Genomic DNA, 17,040 nt, shown 5'->3' on the forward strand with positions numbered 1-17,040 from the left:
ATTGGTGCCTGCATTTCTGACCATCTCTCAGCAACTACACGTGTTGCTGTAGAATGTTTGGAACAGCCTGAGGTTGTGAAAGATGGTCTGGAAATGCAATTTCTTTCACTTATACTTTTATGCTAAGTAACTTTCTCTATTTCTATCTTTTCAAACAGACTGTTCCACAAGGACTTGCTGAGGCTCGGTTACTGCCTGGACTCCTCACTCAAAGAAACACTCGTCCAAAGTATACACTTAGATTTATGAGCTACCCACCCTTCACAACAGACATGCATGTTAATAGGAGATAGGAAGCATTGAGAGTGAGAACAAGGGAAATTGTGGAAACAGAAGCAGGAGAACCACCATTCAGCTCTGAAGGCTGTTCCACATTTCAATTCGATCAGAGCTGATTTTTGACTTAACTCCATATACCTGCCTGCGCTTTGTATTGCTTTATACCTTGTTAAGAAGAAATCTATCAATCTCAGATTTTGAGTGTTTGAGTTATTATCTTCTGTTTATGGAAGAACATTCAATAATTCTACCCTCTGCTTGAAGAAGTATTTTCTAAATTCTCTTCTGAATGGTCTGGTTTTGATTTTAAGATTATGGACTCTTCCCATAAGTGGAAAATGTTTTTTGTTATTTGTCCGATTGGTTCTTTCCACATTGTTAGGATTTTGGATGAGGTCCCAAATTACGTAGTGATCTTGGAGAAGACTACCAACTTTATATTACAATCCTGTTAGGGACCAGTAACTTCTATTTTTAAGGTATACGAAAAGTAAGATTCAAGGGACTTCCTAAGGGAATAACGCCACAAGGTTCCAGTTTTGAATGAACAACACCACTTACTTTGTAAGTTAGAATAGTAATACAATCTAAATGTACAACTGATTTCTAACAGCTAGAATTAACACGTAGTAAACATGAGTAATATGCTGTGCTCAAAAACCCCTCAGCAAGTCAAATAGTAAATATGACCAAGACAGATCCCACAGACTTCTCAGTAACTCAATAATATTAATGATGTGATAGGTAATCAAATCTCAATAAATTTCACCAGAATACAATTTTTCACACCTGCTGATCTGGTCTTGAACCTCCCTCCCTCCCTCTCAGTCCAGTTATGGACAGCTGCAATGACTGCTCCTGTTCTGGTCATTCTCTTTTCCTGTATCTATGTTTCCCTGGAGTCTGAGCACACAGTCATGGGCTTAACTCCAGCTCTTCAGCATTTAGCTAGTTCCAACAAACCAGTCCTACTCTTGCGCTTTTTTTCTGAGCCGTAAGCTTGCTCAGTTACATCAAGCCAATACTGCTTGTGAACTTTTCAACCACCAGTCTCTCAGCTGCACTGTGGCAATAACGCTCACAGACATCCTCCAAGTCCCTCATGAGCTAGATTACACCAAATTACACTTTCTGTTGTGCTTTTTCCTGAACCCAGTCTGTGCAGAGTTATTCAACTTGATGTTGAGCCCATTGGGTCCCTAATGACACAGACTCGATGTGGATCAGTTGACTTGGTTGCAGTACAGCTAAAGTTGAGCTTTTCAAACATGAAGGGTATATCTCTCTTTTTCTTACAATTTGCTCTGTCACCTTTGAATACCACCGAACTGTCCTGAGTGACTTTTTAAAACCCTAAAGTACTCACTACCCCTATCATAGGCAGAACTGAACATTGCCACCTAACTACTCTTGAAGCTCTCCAAATTCCTGAACATTGCAATGTTGTCATTTTCACAGAAGGACGATGGCTTTCAGCACAAGGAATGCTGACAAAAAGAAGAATTCAGCACAATATCCTCAAAAACCACAATCACATTACTCCTTAACTTTAAACATATTTTCAAAGCAACCCATTCAAAATGTTATTACATACATGGGGCGGCACGATGGCTCAGTGGTTAGCACTGCTGCCGCACAGCGCCAGGGACCTGGATTCAATTCCCGTCTTGGGCAACTCTCTGTGTGGAGTTTGCACATTCTCCCCGTGTCTGCATGGGTTTCCTCTGGGTGCTCCAGTCTCCTCCCACAGTCCAAAAATGTGCAGGTGAGGTGAATTGGCCATGCTAAATTGCCTGTAGTGTTAGGTGCGTTAGTCAGGGGTGAATGTAGGGCAATGGGTCTGGGTGGGTTGCTCTTCAGAGGGTCGGTGTGGACTTGTTGGGCTGAAGGGTCTGTTTCCACACTGTAGTGAATCTAATCTAATCATACCTCTGGAGCAGGTGGCACTTGAACCCAGGCCTCCTGGCTGAAAGGTAGGGACACAGCCATGTTTCACAAGAACCTTTACCGTAAATCTTTTACTTTTCATATCAAGAAGATGCTACAAATACACGCAAATGGCTCCCCACCCCCACCCCCACTACTACCAAGGCACCAGTGGTATTTTTCAATTCCTCACCATCACCACTAAATCACCTATGTAGGCAATTAAATATTTACATACACAGCCCATTATGGGCACTCTTAAATTTGTATTTGTTTTAAACTTATTTTCAAATCAACCTGCTCAGTGATGTTATTACACATCTCTGGAACAGATGGAACTTGAATCTAGATCTCCAGGCTCAGAGGTAGGAATATTACCACTGTGTCACAGGAGCCATCCTTAACAATCTAACATTTTGAAACCAGCTGCAAGTAGGATCGGGGAATGGGTTTATCTACCGGTGCTGGTCTTATTCATCCTACGGGTGAGACACAGACTATTGGAAGGAGGGAGGCCACTTTGCTTAAGAAAATGGGAAGGGAAAGAGGAAGAATCTGCTAATGCCTGGATCAGTGAGCCTTTTTTCAACTTGTTAATATTTCAGGGTTTTTTTTTTAAGATGTCCACAAAACCCTTGATAAAGCCTAGATGTTTAAGGCACTTTTCAAATCATACATAACTTTATCTGGAGAGGTAGGTGTTGCTGACAAGGTCCATATTTGTTGCCCATACCTAGTTACCCTTTGGGAGCAGGAGGGGGCTTCCAATCCAAGCATTGATGGTGTTGCCATGATCTCATTCACCCAGAACCTTTCAAATTTATTCAGGACAGACAGTGCTATCCATTGGCTATCTCTTCCATCAGAGATAACTGCATGAGCATCAAGATAGGGACTAGGTGCTCAAATGTCACAAATGTGAGCTCAAGTCCCTCCACTGGTAGTTTGAGAATTAAAACAGACTTCTAAAATAGTTTCTGGAAACAAAAAGCTGATTTTGGAAAAAGCGACTGTGAAAATTTCCGATTAGATATAAAAAAATTCAACTCGTGTTCTTTCAGGAAATAAATGGGTACGGAGGGATATGGACCAAATGCAGACAAATTAGAATAGTTTAAATTGTGAAAACTGGGCAGCATTGGCACATTGGGCCAAAAGGTCTGTTTCCATGGGATAGACCTCAATGGCTGTAAATCTAATATGTTCACCTGTTCTGAGGCATGATGTAGGCTCTGTCCCACACCAATATGATCAATAATCAAGTGGCCTCTGAAATAGCCAGTTTGTCACATTAATAATAAACCTGCAGGAACTAACAATAAATGCTGGCCTTGGCAGTGAGGTCTAGGTGTTGAGATTGAATTAATATATTAAACAAAGTTCAGATTAATTATTACTATCATGATCAAACCTTGTATAACAGACTTCTCTGTTTTAAATAAATTTGTCTTGTCCAATTCTGAATGGTGACAATCTTTGCCTTTCCTATAGAATTCATTCAGCCTGATCCCAATGTGGGATTAGATATGACTTGGTTCAGTTATTGGATTGGAAAGGGCCTGGTCCTATTGTGGGAATGGATACAGCCTGGTCCTATTGGTGGGGGTGGATAGAGCTTGGCCCTATTGTGGAATTGGATCATCCCGGTCCTATTGTGCGATTGGATACAGCCCGGTCCTATTGTGCGATTGGATACAGCCCGGTCCTATTGTGCGATTGGATACAGCCCGGTCCTACAGTGGGAATGAATACAGCCTGGCCCTATTGTGGGATAGGATACAGCCTGGTCATATTGTGAGATGGGATAGAGCCAGGTCCTATTGTGGGATTGGATACAGCCTGGCCCTATTGTGGGATTGGATACAGCTTGGCCCTATTGTGGGATTGGATACAGCTTGGCCCTATTGTGGGATTGGATAGAGCCTGAAAAATATGTTGCTGGAAAAGCGCAGCAGGTCAGGCAGCATCCAAGGAGCAGTAAAATCCTGAAGAAGGATTGGGTACAGCCTGGTCGTATTTTGGGATTGGATAGAGTCTGGTCCTATTGTGGGATTGGATAGAGCCTGGTCCAGTTGTGGGATGGGATAGAGCCAGGTCCTATTGTGGGATGGGATACAGCCAGGTCCTATTGTGGGATTGGAGAGAGTCTGGTCCTATTGTGGGATGGGATAGAGCCCGGTCCTATTTTGGGATTGCATAGAGTCTGTGTCCTATTGTGGGATTGGATAGAGCCTGGTCCTATTTTTGGGATTGGATAGAGTCTTGTCCTATTGTGGGATTGGATACATCTGTGTCCTATTGTAGGATTGGATAGAGCCTGGCCCTATTGTGGGATTGGATACAGCCGGGTCCTATTGTGGGATTGGATAGAGCCTTGTCCAGTTGTGGGATTGGGTATAGTCTGGTCCAGTTGTGGGATTGGATAGAGACTGGTCCAGTTGTGGGATGGGATATAGTTGTGTCCTATTGTGGGATGGGATACAGCTGCATCCTATTGTGGGATTGGGATACAGCCGGATCCTATTTTGGGATTGGATAGAGTCTTGTCCTATTCTGGGATTGGATGCAGCCGGTATCTATTGTGGGATTGGTTACAGACTGGTCCTATGGTGGGATGGGATAGAGCTGGGTCCTATTGTGGGATTGGATAGAGCCTGGGCCTATTGTGGGATTGGATAGAGGCTGGCCCTGTTGTGAGATTGGGTAGAGCGTGGCCCTATTGTGGGATAGGATACAGTCTGGTCCTACTGTGGGATTATATAGAGCCTGAAAAATGTGTTGCTGGAAAAGTGCAGCAGGTCAGGCAGCATCCAAGGAGCAGTAGAATCCTGAAGAAGGATTGGATAGAGCCTGGTCCAGATGTGGGATTGGATACAGCCTGGTCCAATTGTGGGATTTGATAGAGCCAGGTCCTATTGTAGGATAGGATACAGTCGTGTCCTATTGTGGGATTGGATATAGCCGTGTCCTATTGTGGGATTGGATACAGTTTTCCACCTCCAAATGGACCCCACCACCAGGGATATATTTCCCTCCCCTCCCCTATCAGCATTCCGAAAAGACCACTCCCTCGTCAGGTCCACGCCCCCCACCAACCCAACCTCCACTCCCGGCACCTTCCCCTGCAACCGCAAGAAATGCAAAACTTGTACCCACACCTCCCCCCTTACTTCCCTCCAAGGCCCCAAGGGATCCTTCCATATCCGCCACAAATTCACCTGCACCTCCACACACATCATTTATTGCATCCGCTGCACCCAATGTGGCCTCCTCTATATTGGGGAGACAGGCCGCCTACTTGCGGAACGTTTCAGAGAACACCTCTGGGACACCCGGACCAACCAACCCAACCACCCCGTGGCTCAACACTTCAACTCCCCCTCCCACTCCACCAAGGACATGCAGGTCCTTGGACTCCTCCATCGCCAGACCATAGCAACACGACGGTTGGAGGAAGAACGCCTCATCTTCCGCCTAGGAACCCTCCAACCACAAGGGATGAACTCCGATTTCTCCAGTTTCCTCATTTCCCCTCCCCCCACCTTGTCTCAGTCAAATCCCTCGAACTCAGCACCACCTTCCTAACCTGCAATCTTCTTCCTGACCACCCCACCCCAGCCCATCACCCTCACCTTGACCTCCTTCCACGTATCGCATTTCCAACACCCCTCCCCCAAGTCCCTCCTCCCCACCTTTTATCTTAGCCTGCTGGACACACTTTCCTCATTCCTGAAGAAGGGCTTATGCCCGAAACGTCGATTCTCCTGGTCCTTGGATGCTGCCTGACCTTCTGCGCTTTTCCAGCAACACATTTTCAGCTTGGATACAGTCTGGTCCTATTATGGGATTGGATAGAGCCTGGACCTATTGTGGGATTGGATTCTGCCGGTTCTTATTGTGGGATTGGATACAGATTGGTCCTATGGTGGGATGGGATAGAGCCGGATCATATTTTGGGATTGGATATAGCCGGGTCCTATTGTAGGATTGGATACAGCCTGGCCCTATTGTGGGATTGGATACAGGCTGGTCCTATTGTGGATTGGATACAAGCTGGTCCTATTGTGGGATTGGATAGAGCCTGGTCATATTATAGGATTGGATACAGCTGGGTCCAATTGTAGGATTGGATACAGTTGTGTCCTATTGTGGGATTGGATAGAGTCTGGTCTTATTGTGGGATTGGATAGAGCCTGGCCCTATTGTGGGATTGGATATAGGCTGGTCCTATTGTGGGATTGGATACAGGCTGGTCCTATTGTGGGATTATATATGTCTTGGTCCACTTGGAGAGATGGACGCTCTCCAAGTGTCTGGTCCCAAACCAGTATTAGATACGAAATGAAGCAGAAATTGCTGGAGAAACTCAGCAGGTTGGGAGTTCTGAAAAAAGGGGTACTGGATCCAAAACATTAACTCTGTTTCCTCTCCATTGATTTCTGGTTCCAATTTATGGTTTTGTTTCAGATTTCCAGTGTCTCCAGTTCTTTTTGTTATGTTTATAATTAGATACGGCATGGTACCATCATAAGATCAGATGCAGTGTACTTCCATTACAAGGTTAAAAACAGCCTGATCACATTGTGGGATAGAGACCCCACCTGGTTTGTTAAAGGAGTAATCAGAATGAACTCCTGCTTTTCCCAACAATCGAAAATGGAGACATGGTCATCATTAGACTCTTACTTCCAGATTTTTGTTGAATTCTAATTTTACCATGCCATGGTGGGATTCGAACCCAGATCCCCAGAACATTACCTGGGTCTCTGAGTTAACAGTCCAGCGAGGCCATTGACTCCCCACACCTCAGTTAATGTGAGTGACCAGAGTCACACTGAAGGATGTTACACCCAGGGAATGATGGGATTTCCAGTAAAGTACAAGCTGATGCTCTGTAACTAATGTAATTCTGTCTAATCTAGGACCTTTAAAATGAATCCATAATTCAATTGTTTGGGGTGAGTGGCACCATCCCAAATGGCTGCAGCAATAGGAGGTGTTTTTTGAAGCTCTTTGGAAATATCCTCAGGCATGAAAGAAATAGAGTTCGTTCTTTCTGTCGATATCTTTGGCTGCTCTCACCCACTGACCTGTTATCAGCTTCTAGTGTCGGGTGTTTTAAGGTATCTTCCTGCACACCGAAATCACGGACCCTGTGCAATATCTTTTGGCCAACAGATGACATCAGTTAGCGCATGTTTCTGTTTTCCCAATAACAATCGTTTTAAATCAAATCTGTTAAAATCTAAAGTTTAAAATTAAAAATATTTGGGCGGTAAATTAATCAAAGATTGTGGATGACACTGAAAACCAAAGGTACTTTGAAAGTTTGGATTAAATTAGAACTGTAAACCATACCCCTATTCCTATTTGAAACCATGCAATTTGTACTTAGTGTTTTGATTAGCTTGCTGTAGTCATATGATCTCTAGCTGTCCCGTAGAATGCTTGTTTGTGCAGTCTGTGGCATCTATGAGACACCACATGAAATTTTGTGTCAGGAATGGTGTAGCTGAAATTATGTGAATTTCCACACATGTAAAAGATTTCTGTGGGATATGACTTGGAGCAACACTTATACAGTGAGGACAACCAAGCAGTTGCATCCAGTATATTAACTGAATGATGCTACACACAGAGGAGTACCAGGCTGTTGTCTTTTTTTTGAGTATTTTAATCAGTACAGGTACCTCTTTGGGAGAGTTAATGTGACTGTGGAGTCTGACTGCAAGCCATTTCAATGCATCTTCTTAAAATCAACTGCAAAGAATGTTACTCATTTGCAAAGGTATTATATCGATATAACATACACAAAGGAAAATAGATGTGCATTTCTGACTTGGACTCTTGCATTCAATTCCTCTTCCAATAAAACATAACATTCTGTGAAGAATGTTCTGAGGAAGGGTCACTTGATCCGAAATGTTAAGTCTGATTTCTCTTCACAGATACTGCCAGACCTGCTTAGCTTTACCCGCAACTTCTGTTTTTATAATATTCTATGAGCTTTCCTGATTACTTGCTGTACCTGCACACTGACTCTCTCCTATTCATGCACTGGGACTGTTTTAAGATTTTAAGATTGTTTTAAGATTGTCGAGGAAGGTTTGTCTATGAGTCAGTATGGGTGGAAGTTAGGAACGCTAAGGGAGCAACCACCTCATTGGGGGTTTTCTACAGACCCCCTAATAGCAGTAGGAAGTTTGAAGAACTCATAGGCTGGCAGATTTTGGAAAAATGCAGACGTAGCAGGGTTGTTGCTATGGGTGACTTTAACTTTCCCAATATTGACTGGAACCTCCTTAATGCAGATGGTTTTGAGGGACCCGTTTTTGTCAGGTGTACGCAGGAGGGTTTCCTTACTCAATAATGTCGACAGGCAATGAGGGGAGAGGTCATTTTGGATTTGGTGCTCGGTGATGAGCCAGGATAGGTGTCAGATCTCGCAGTGGGAGAACACTTTGGCGACAGTGACCATAACTGCCTCACATTTACCATAGCCATGGAGAGGGAAAGGAGCAGTTACCATGGGAAGATATTTAGTTGAGGAAAAGGAAATTATGATGCTATCAGACAGGAGTTGGGAAGTACAGATTGGGAGCAATTGTTCCACAGAAAGGGCACAACGGAAACTGTTTAAGGAACAGTTGATGTGAGTGATGCATAAATTGTTCCTCTGAGACAAGCAAGAAGGGGTAAGTTTAAAGAGCCTTGGATGATGAGAACAGAGGAGCCTCTCATCAGAAGGAAGAAGGCAGCTTATGTAAGGTGGAGGAAGCAAGGATTTAGCACAGCTTTAGAGGATTACAGGCTTAATAAAAGGAGCTCAAAAATGGACTGAGGAGAGCCAGGAGGGGACATGAAAAAGGCTTGGCAAGAAGGATTAAGGAGAACCCAAAGGCATTTTACTCATATGTGAGGAATAAGAGAATGAGTAGGGAAAAAGTAGGGCTGGTCAGGGATAGCATAGGGAACTTGTGTGTGGAGTCTGAGCAGATAGGGGAATCCCTAAATGAGTTTTTTGCTTTAGTTTTCACTAAGAAAAGGGACCTTGTTGTGAATGAGAACCTTGAGTAGCCGGGAAACAGATTGAGATTGAGGAAGTTGATGTGCTGGAAATTTTGGCAAACATTAAGATTGATAAGTCCCCAGGGCCAGACCAGATTTATCTTAGGTTGCTCCGGGAAGCGAGAAAGGGGGTTGCTAAGCCGCTGGTGAAGATCTTTGCTTCCTCACTCTCCACGGGAGTCGTACTGGAGGATTGGAACGAGGCAAATGTTGTTTCTCTTTTCAAGAAGGGTAATAGGGAAATCCCTGGTAATTACAGACTAGTCAGTCCTGGATAAATGTGAAGTGATGCATTTTGGAAGGTTAAACTTGAATGCGAATTTATGACTAAAGACAATTCTTGGCAGTGTGGAGGAACAGTGGGATCTTGGTGCATAAATCCCTCAAAGTTGCAATCCAAGTGGATAGGGTTGCTAAGAAAGCATATGGTGCTTTGGTTTTCACTAATGGGGGATCGAGTTTAAGAGCTGTGAGGTTTTACTGCAGCTCTACAAAACTCTGGTGAGACCACACTTCGAATATTGTGTCCAGTTCTGGTTGCCCTATAATAAGAAAGATGCGGAGGCTTTGGAGAGGGTGCAAAGGAGGTTTACCAGGATACTGCCTGGACTCGAGGGCTTATCTTATGAAGAGAGGTTGACTAAGCTCGGACTTTTCTCTCAGGAGAGGAGAAGGAAGAGAGGTGACCTGATTGAGGTGTACAAGGTAATGAGAGGCATGGATAGAGTTGATAGCCAGAGACTTTTCTCCAGGCCAGGATTGACTGCCACAAGGGGTCATAGTTTTAAGGTGTTAGGAGGAAGGTATAGAGGAGGCGTCAGAGGTAGGTTGTTTACACAGAGTTGTGAATGTATGGAATGCATTACCAGCAGTGGTGGTGGAAGCAGAGTCACTAGGGACATTTAAGCGACTGCTGGACATGCACATGGACAGCAGTGAATTGAGGGGTGCGTAGGCTAGGTTATTTTATTTTAGATTAGGAATAATCCTCAGCACAACATTGTGAGCCAAGGGGCCTGTACTGTGCTGCAATTTTCTATTTCTAAGTTCCAAATGTAGTTATCAGTCCTTTGGTCTTTTCATCCAAATCAGTTATATAAATTGTAAAGAGATGAGGCCCCAGAACTGATTCCTGTGATGTGCCATGACACCTGCCAATCTGAAAAAGACCCATTTATTCCTATTCTCTGCTTCCTGTTAGCCAGCTAATCTTCTGTTCATGCCAATCTTACCTCCTACACCATGAGCTTTCATTTTCTGCAATAATCTTTGATGTGGCAACTTATCAAATGCCTTCTGGGACTCTAAGTACAATACATCCACAGGTTCCTCTTTAGCACGTTACATCATCAAAGAACTCCAAAAATTAGTTAAACATGATTTCTTTTGACAAACCATATAGGTTTTACCTGATTACCTTGAACATATCCGAGTGCCCTTTCATAATGTCTTTAACAATAATTTCTAACACATTCTTATGACAAATGTTAAGCTAACTGACCTGTAGTTTCCTGCTTTCTGCCTCCATTCCTTTTTGAATAAAGGAATTACATCAGCTATTTTTCAATCTAAAGGAAACTTCCCAAATCTAATAAGTTCTGAAAACTTAAAAACAATGCATCAACTATTTTACTGATTCTTTTAAAAGCCTAGAATGAAATCCATTAGGACCTGGGGACTTGTCAACTCATACTTCCAACAATTTACTTGATGCTACTTCCCTGTAATTTTTTTCAGCTCCCTCCTCCCTTTAAGTTCCTGATTGACACCTATTTCCAAGATGTTACTTTTGCTGTCTCTTGTGAAAACTGACACAAATCTATTCAGCCCATCCGCCATCTCTTAACCCTCCATTTCTAATTCTCCAGACTCGTTTTCTAGAGGACCAATACTTAATTTGTTAACTATTTACTTTTTTAAATGTTGGAAGAAACTTTCTCTATCTCTTTTAATGTTTTTAGCCAACTCTTAATTTTTCCCTTCTTACTAATCTTTTAATAGCTTTTTGCTGTTTTCTATATGCTATCCAAATGCCTGACCTGCCAGCTATTGTCCAGAATTATATGTCTTTACTTTGAGTTTGATACTGTTTTTGACATTTTTAGTTAACTATGAATGGTAGGTCTAACCCTTAGAATTTTTCTTATTTGTTGGAATATATCTATTATGCACTTTCTGGAATATACTCTTAAATGATTGTCACTGCATCTCTATAACCTATCCCTTAACCTAAATTAGCAGTTCACTTTTGCTGGCTCTGCTTTCATGCCCTCATAATTATCCTTGCTTAAATTCAAACCAGCAGTCAATGACCTACACTTCTCTCCCTTAAATGGTATGTAAATTCAGTCATTTTCTGGTCACTGGGTGGGGGCTGGTGAAAAATAGGTCTGGTGGTTAGTGTACGATCTTCACATCCACGTCTGAGCTCACTCCCATTTTACAGAAGGTGGACAGACATGGAAATCAGCAGCTTATCCACTTTTATGTAAAAACATAATTAGGGATAAATTGTTAAACACCATACCATTGTTGGCATGGGCAGGAATAGGTGTGGGTAAACTTTTTTAAAACATGTATTGAAATTGGAGCCTAAGAAAGGTAATGTTATTTATGGAGGGTACCCTTTGCCCATCAGGGGACATCCCACCAAGTGAGAAGACAGTAGTCCCATTCCAACTTGCCCAACAATACTTCTGAACCCAGCTACCCCTACCATCCCTTCCTATGGTGGGCAAATCCTCCATACGCTTATGCCCAGAATTACCTAGACTTGGGCTTCCTTCTTGAGTCTGCCTGCAGTACCAGCTGCAACTCCTACTGGTGCTGCCAGCCAATCATGTTGGTTGGCAGCTCTGGGCAGCACATCCTGCCACTGAGGGCAGAAATCCTACTATGTATGAATGTAAACTGCTTGCAACATTTTATGACTGCAGGGTGGATTTGTTTTAGATCTTCCCGTTCACTGCCAACTTTTCTCCCATGGAGCAAGCCATCTAGCCCCAGTCCACATAAACATCTGCCCATTATTTCTTCAATGATAAAAGAAATGGCAGGAAAGTTTTACAGTCTCTCTGTTTGACTGGTAGGTTCTTTTGTAGCCCATCTGTACCTGTTGCATTGTCAGTTAATGGTAGGTTTCACCAATGAAAGTGTTCCCCTGTTGATGGCCCATATATTTCCACTGTGTATATATGTCATCAAGCACCTGGAATTTTTATTATAGTCGCTTGGGAAATGAGGGGGAAACAAAAAGAGCATAAGTGATACAGCATACTGTTGTCAACGCATTGAACTAAGAAGGACTGATTAGGGATAGTCAACATAGCTTTGTGCATGGGAAATCGTGTCTCACACACTTGATTGAGTTTTTTGAAGAAGTAACAAAGAGGATTGATGAGGGCAGAGCGGTGGGCGTGATCAATATGGACTTCAATAAGACATTCGACAAGAGTCCTCATGGTATACTGGTTAGCATGGTTAGAGCAAATGGAGGAAGAAATAGCTATTTGGATACAGAACTGGATTGAAGGCAGAAGACAGAGGGTGGTGGTGGAGGATTGCTTTTCAGACTGGAGGACTGTGACCAGTGGTGCGCGCCACAAGGATTGATGCTGGGTCCACTACTTTTCATCATTTATAAAAATGATTTGGATGTGAACTTAGGAGGTATAGTTAGTAATCTTGCAGATGACACCAAAATTGGAGGTGCAGTCGACGGCAAGGGAGGTTACCCCAGAGTATAACAGGATCTTGATCAGATGGGCAAATGGGCCACGGAGTAGCAAATGGAGTTTAATTTCGAGAAATATGAGGTACTGCATTTTGGAAAGGCAAGTCAGGGCAGGAGTTATACACTTAATAGTAAGGTCTTGGGAGTGTTACTGAACAAAAACTTTGGAGCGCAGGTTCAGTTCCTTGAAAATAGAGTCGCAGGTAGGTGAGATAGTAAAGGAGGCAATTGGTATGCTTGCCTTAATTGGTCAATGCATTGAGTATAGGATTGGGAGGTCATGTTGTAGCTGTACAGGACATTGGTTAGGTCACTTTTGTATTTCTGGTGTAATTCTGGTCTCCCTGCTATAGGAAGGATGTTGTGAAACATGAAAGGGTTCATAAAAGATTTACATGGATGTTGCCAGGGTTGGAGGGTTTGAGTTATAGGGAGAGGTGACTGGGGCTATATTGCCTGGAGTGCGGGGCTGAGGGGTGATGGTAAAGAGGTTTATAAAATCATGAGTGGCATGGAGAGAGTAAATAGACATAGTCTTTTCCCCAGGATGGAGGAATCGAAAACTAGAGGGCATAGGTTTAATGTGAGAGGGTAACTGGGGAAAAATCAAAACTGAGACGAGTAGAATGGAATTATTTCAGTCTGGAATTTATCACCTGACAGGAGTTGGAGATTTAATAGTAACATTCAAAAGGGAATTTAATAAATACTTGAATAGAAAAAAATTGCAGGGCTTTGGAAAAAAGTGTAGGAAGAGTAGAAATAATTTGATAGTGCTGTCAAACAGCTATGACAGGTGCGGTGAGCTGAGTGAGTTCCTTTTATGTTAAACCCTAACTATTCATCTTTACTTAAATAAGTTCCATTTTACAAGGGTTAAATTTCTCATGAGGTCTGTGAATGCATATTCTATTTACTTGCTCTTCCAGATCTCTCAGTTTCAATGATACAGATTAAAGTTGAATTAATTTTCACGCAACTGTAACCTATAATGAAAGTATTTGAAAACTGTGGCAGGTCTGACACTGTGTAAAATATTTGGGGCTCAGCTCTAGTTGGGATGATGAGACTCTAGGATTATTCCATCATCATTGGGCTAATTTCCAACACCACCATAGGAACGCCATATCATCTCACAGACTGGCAGCAATTCAGGGAAAAAAAAGGTTATCACAGGTCTCTCTAGGCAGATTTCAGTATCTGCAGTCTTTTATTTGGGTGAGATATTGGTGTGCGTCTTTGAGCCTTGGAACCATTCCCATTCTCACATTAGATGTTTTAATTTGTTGCAGTTTTTTTTTAGCTTTAGCTATTTTTGATCTGAGTTAAGTCAGAAAGCAGTTGCTGGAATGCAAATACCTGCATTTTGATGTGTATTTTAGTAATTTTTGTAATGCAAAAATACCACACATACTGTTTAGATTGCTGCAATGCCCTTTAAATTCTTTCCTTGTCTGAGGCAATGATTTGTGGCCACAAGATTATGGAGTGGGTAAAGCAGGAACTTACTTGTGAATTATGCTTATACTTACTTGTATTCATGTGAAAAGAGATTCAGTATGTGAAGGTTATGCAAATCTGAATCTAAAATGGCCTAAAGTGACATCCTCGATTTCCAGGAATGGGATGGTTGAATTAGGCTCCAGGCTAGTGTCCTGCGGTCAACTCCCGCCATGGCAGACTTGAATTTAATAAGCATTGATATAACCATTGTCGACTGTTGCTGATATCTATCTGCTTCATTAAAGCCCTTAGAAGGAAATCTTCCATTTTTCTTTGGTCTACATGTGACTCCACACTACATGGATGACACTTGACTGCCCTTTGAGCAATAAATGTTGGCCTAGTCATCGATGCCTATATCCCAAGAACAAATTTAAAAATCAGTGTCTAATCTCTGGATTGTGCATAGGTTCATTTTGCACTCAAAGATGTGAACATGTAATCCAGCCTGACACTCTCAATGTCATAATCCTAGAATGGGTGCTGCAGTTTTGGTGGTGCATCTTGTAAACCAAGATCCCATACGGCCCCTCGGGGGATGTAACAACTCCCATGACACTAATTCAGAGAAGCACATGAGTTCTCCCCTAACTCATGTTTATCAATATTTATCACTCAGCCATACTCAATATCTGGTCACTGTATGATCTTGCCGGATACAAATATATGGCTGCATTTCCAACAACAGTAACTATATGTTCAAGTACATAGTTGACGGTAAAGTGTTTTTGGGTATTTTACTGTTGTGAAGGTTATTGTAGAAATGCAATTCTTTCTTTACACCTTTTTTGAATTTTTGGCAAGGCCTAGATGTCCCTTCTTGTAAGGAATCATGCTGCATCTTGACTTCACCCTTGAGTCATTGTGAGGGGTTCCAATTGGCTTCGACTAAGAGTAATGAGCTTAGTGACTGCTCAGCTGTGGGGTGGGGCATTGGAAACTAAAGTTGGCAGACTGCCTCCCTCCATAGCTAATTGGCTCCTGCCTGAAGGATGCAGCATGAGAGCCAGCAATTGGGAAGGAATCCATAATATGTGGGCCAGCACTTCAGGGTTGGATAAAGCTGTATGGAAATTAAGGGTTATGAGAAAAGGAGGGGGAGAAAGGGGAAGAATAGTAAAACAACATTAATTACAAATAATTCTTTTGCAAGGTTTGTGAAGGTTTGTAGCTCAGGTCGAGGTTTAGGGTGCAGGTTTGCTCGCTGAGCTGTAGGTTTGATATCCAGACGTTTCATTACCTGGCTAGGTTCTAGAAAGCAGGAGACAACAGCTTCGCTTCACTTGGAGGTCGCCACTGATGATGTTACCTAGCCAGGTAATGAAACATCTGGATATCAAACCTACAGCTCAGTGAGCAAACCTACACCCTAAATAATTCTTTTCTTTAACCTGCCGCATTAATAACATTAACAAAGCAAATCATTCTCAGGACATCCTTCTTGAACAGCTGGCAGCAGAGTTTGCATAAATAAGTATCTTTCTAGATAACTTCAGACATCAGATAAGAATCAACCGGTGTGGGACTGGAATAAGAACAGATAGGATGGCAGGCTCTTCCCTGAAAGAACATTGGAACTCAGTTATGTCAACATCTCTCCTTTGATTTTGTATTTTGTACAATTTGCTTCACATGACCTTAGAATAATCAAACTATATATGACTATAATCTTATTGACTGCCGGCAAAGTAAAGATTGATGTTGCGTGTGAGGCTCACTTCAATGGGTAGCACACTGGATCAATCATGAACTGTTTGCCCTCTCAAGTCATATTGGGTTCCAGGGTCTACATTCAGGGCTATACTGAATTGACAGTGCTCAGGTGCTGAGATGCTCGGTGTAAGTAGAATGGGAAGTACAATATACAACAAATGAGGATTCTCTCTCCTTCCCCATCCAGGACAGTACAAAGGGCACATTAAATAATGATTTACAAGCGAAACAGTCTAAAATTCAAAGGCAGGGGTCACCTTTTTCAAAAACAATTATCAATTATATGGTGTCTTTCATGATCTTTCTATTACTGTTGTAATGGAAGAAACATGGCGGCCAATTTTGTACACATCGATCTTCCATGAACAGTAATGAAATAATGACCAGATAATCTATTTCAGTGACATTGCTTGAGGGACAAAGTTTTGCCAGGACCCCAGAGAGAAAGAAATCTTCTGCTTTTCTTTAAATATCCCACGGCATTATTTAAGTTTATATAAGAGAGCAGACCAGGCTTCAGTTTAATGTCTTATCCAGCAGTCACAACTTTGACGGTGCAGCACTTCCTACATGCCATACTAAAAGCCAGCCCTGATTTTTATGCTCAATCCTTTGGAGAGGGATGTAAACCCATGATCTTTCGACTTAGAGGTAAGAGTGTTACCCATAGAGCTGGCTCAGCCACAGAAACAGCTACCTGGGCAGCATATGGATACAGGATGGCACTGGTGGGCTTGTGCTCTGAAGGGAGAAAAACAGCCAATGGTTCACTATATAGCTCAAATTACAATGTTTAAATGCACCTCCAGGCAAAGTGA

The 17,040-nt window shown here is 42.4% G+C and overlaps 1 protein-coding gene across 1 annotated transcript in view; it reads left to right on the top strand.

Annotated features, from left to right (window-relative positions):
• Nucleotides 1–465, top strand: part of LOC140493374 (uncharacterized) — a 91,073-nt gene extending 90,608 nt beyond the window's left edge. The window contains exon 17 of the mRNA XM_072591771.1: nt 159–465. Coding sequence (XP_072447872.1) covers nt 159–293 — 135 coding nt within the window. The 3' untranslated portion in view covers nt 294–465. The remainder of the gene's footprint in view (nt 1–158) is intronic.
• Nucleotides 466–17,040: the final 16,575 nt, after the last annotated feature.

This window comes from Chiloscyllium punctatum, chromosome 22 (assembly GCF_047496795.1).
Source record: "Chiloscyllium punctatum isolate Juve2018m chromosome 22, sChiPun1.3, whole genome shotgun sequence".
Taxonomy (NCBI): Eukaryota; Metazoa; Chordata; class Chondrichthyes; order Orectolobiformes; family Hemiscylliidae; genus Chiloscyllium; species Chiloscyllium punctatum.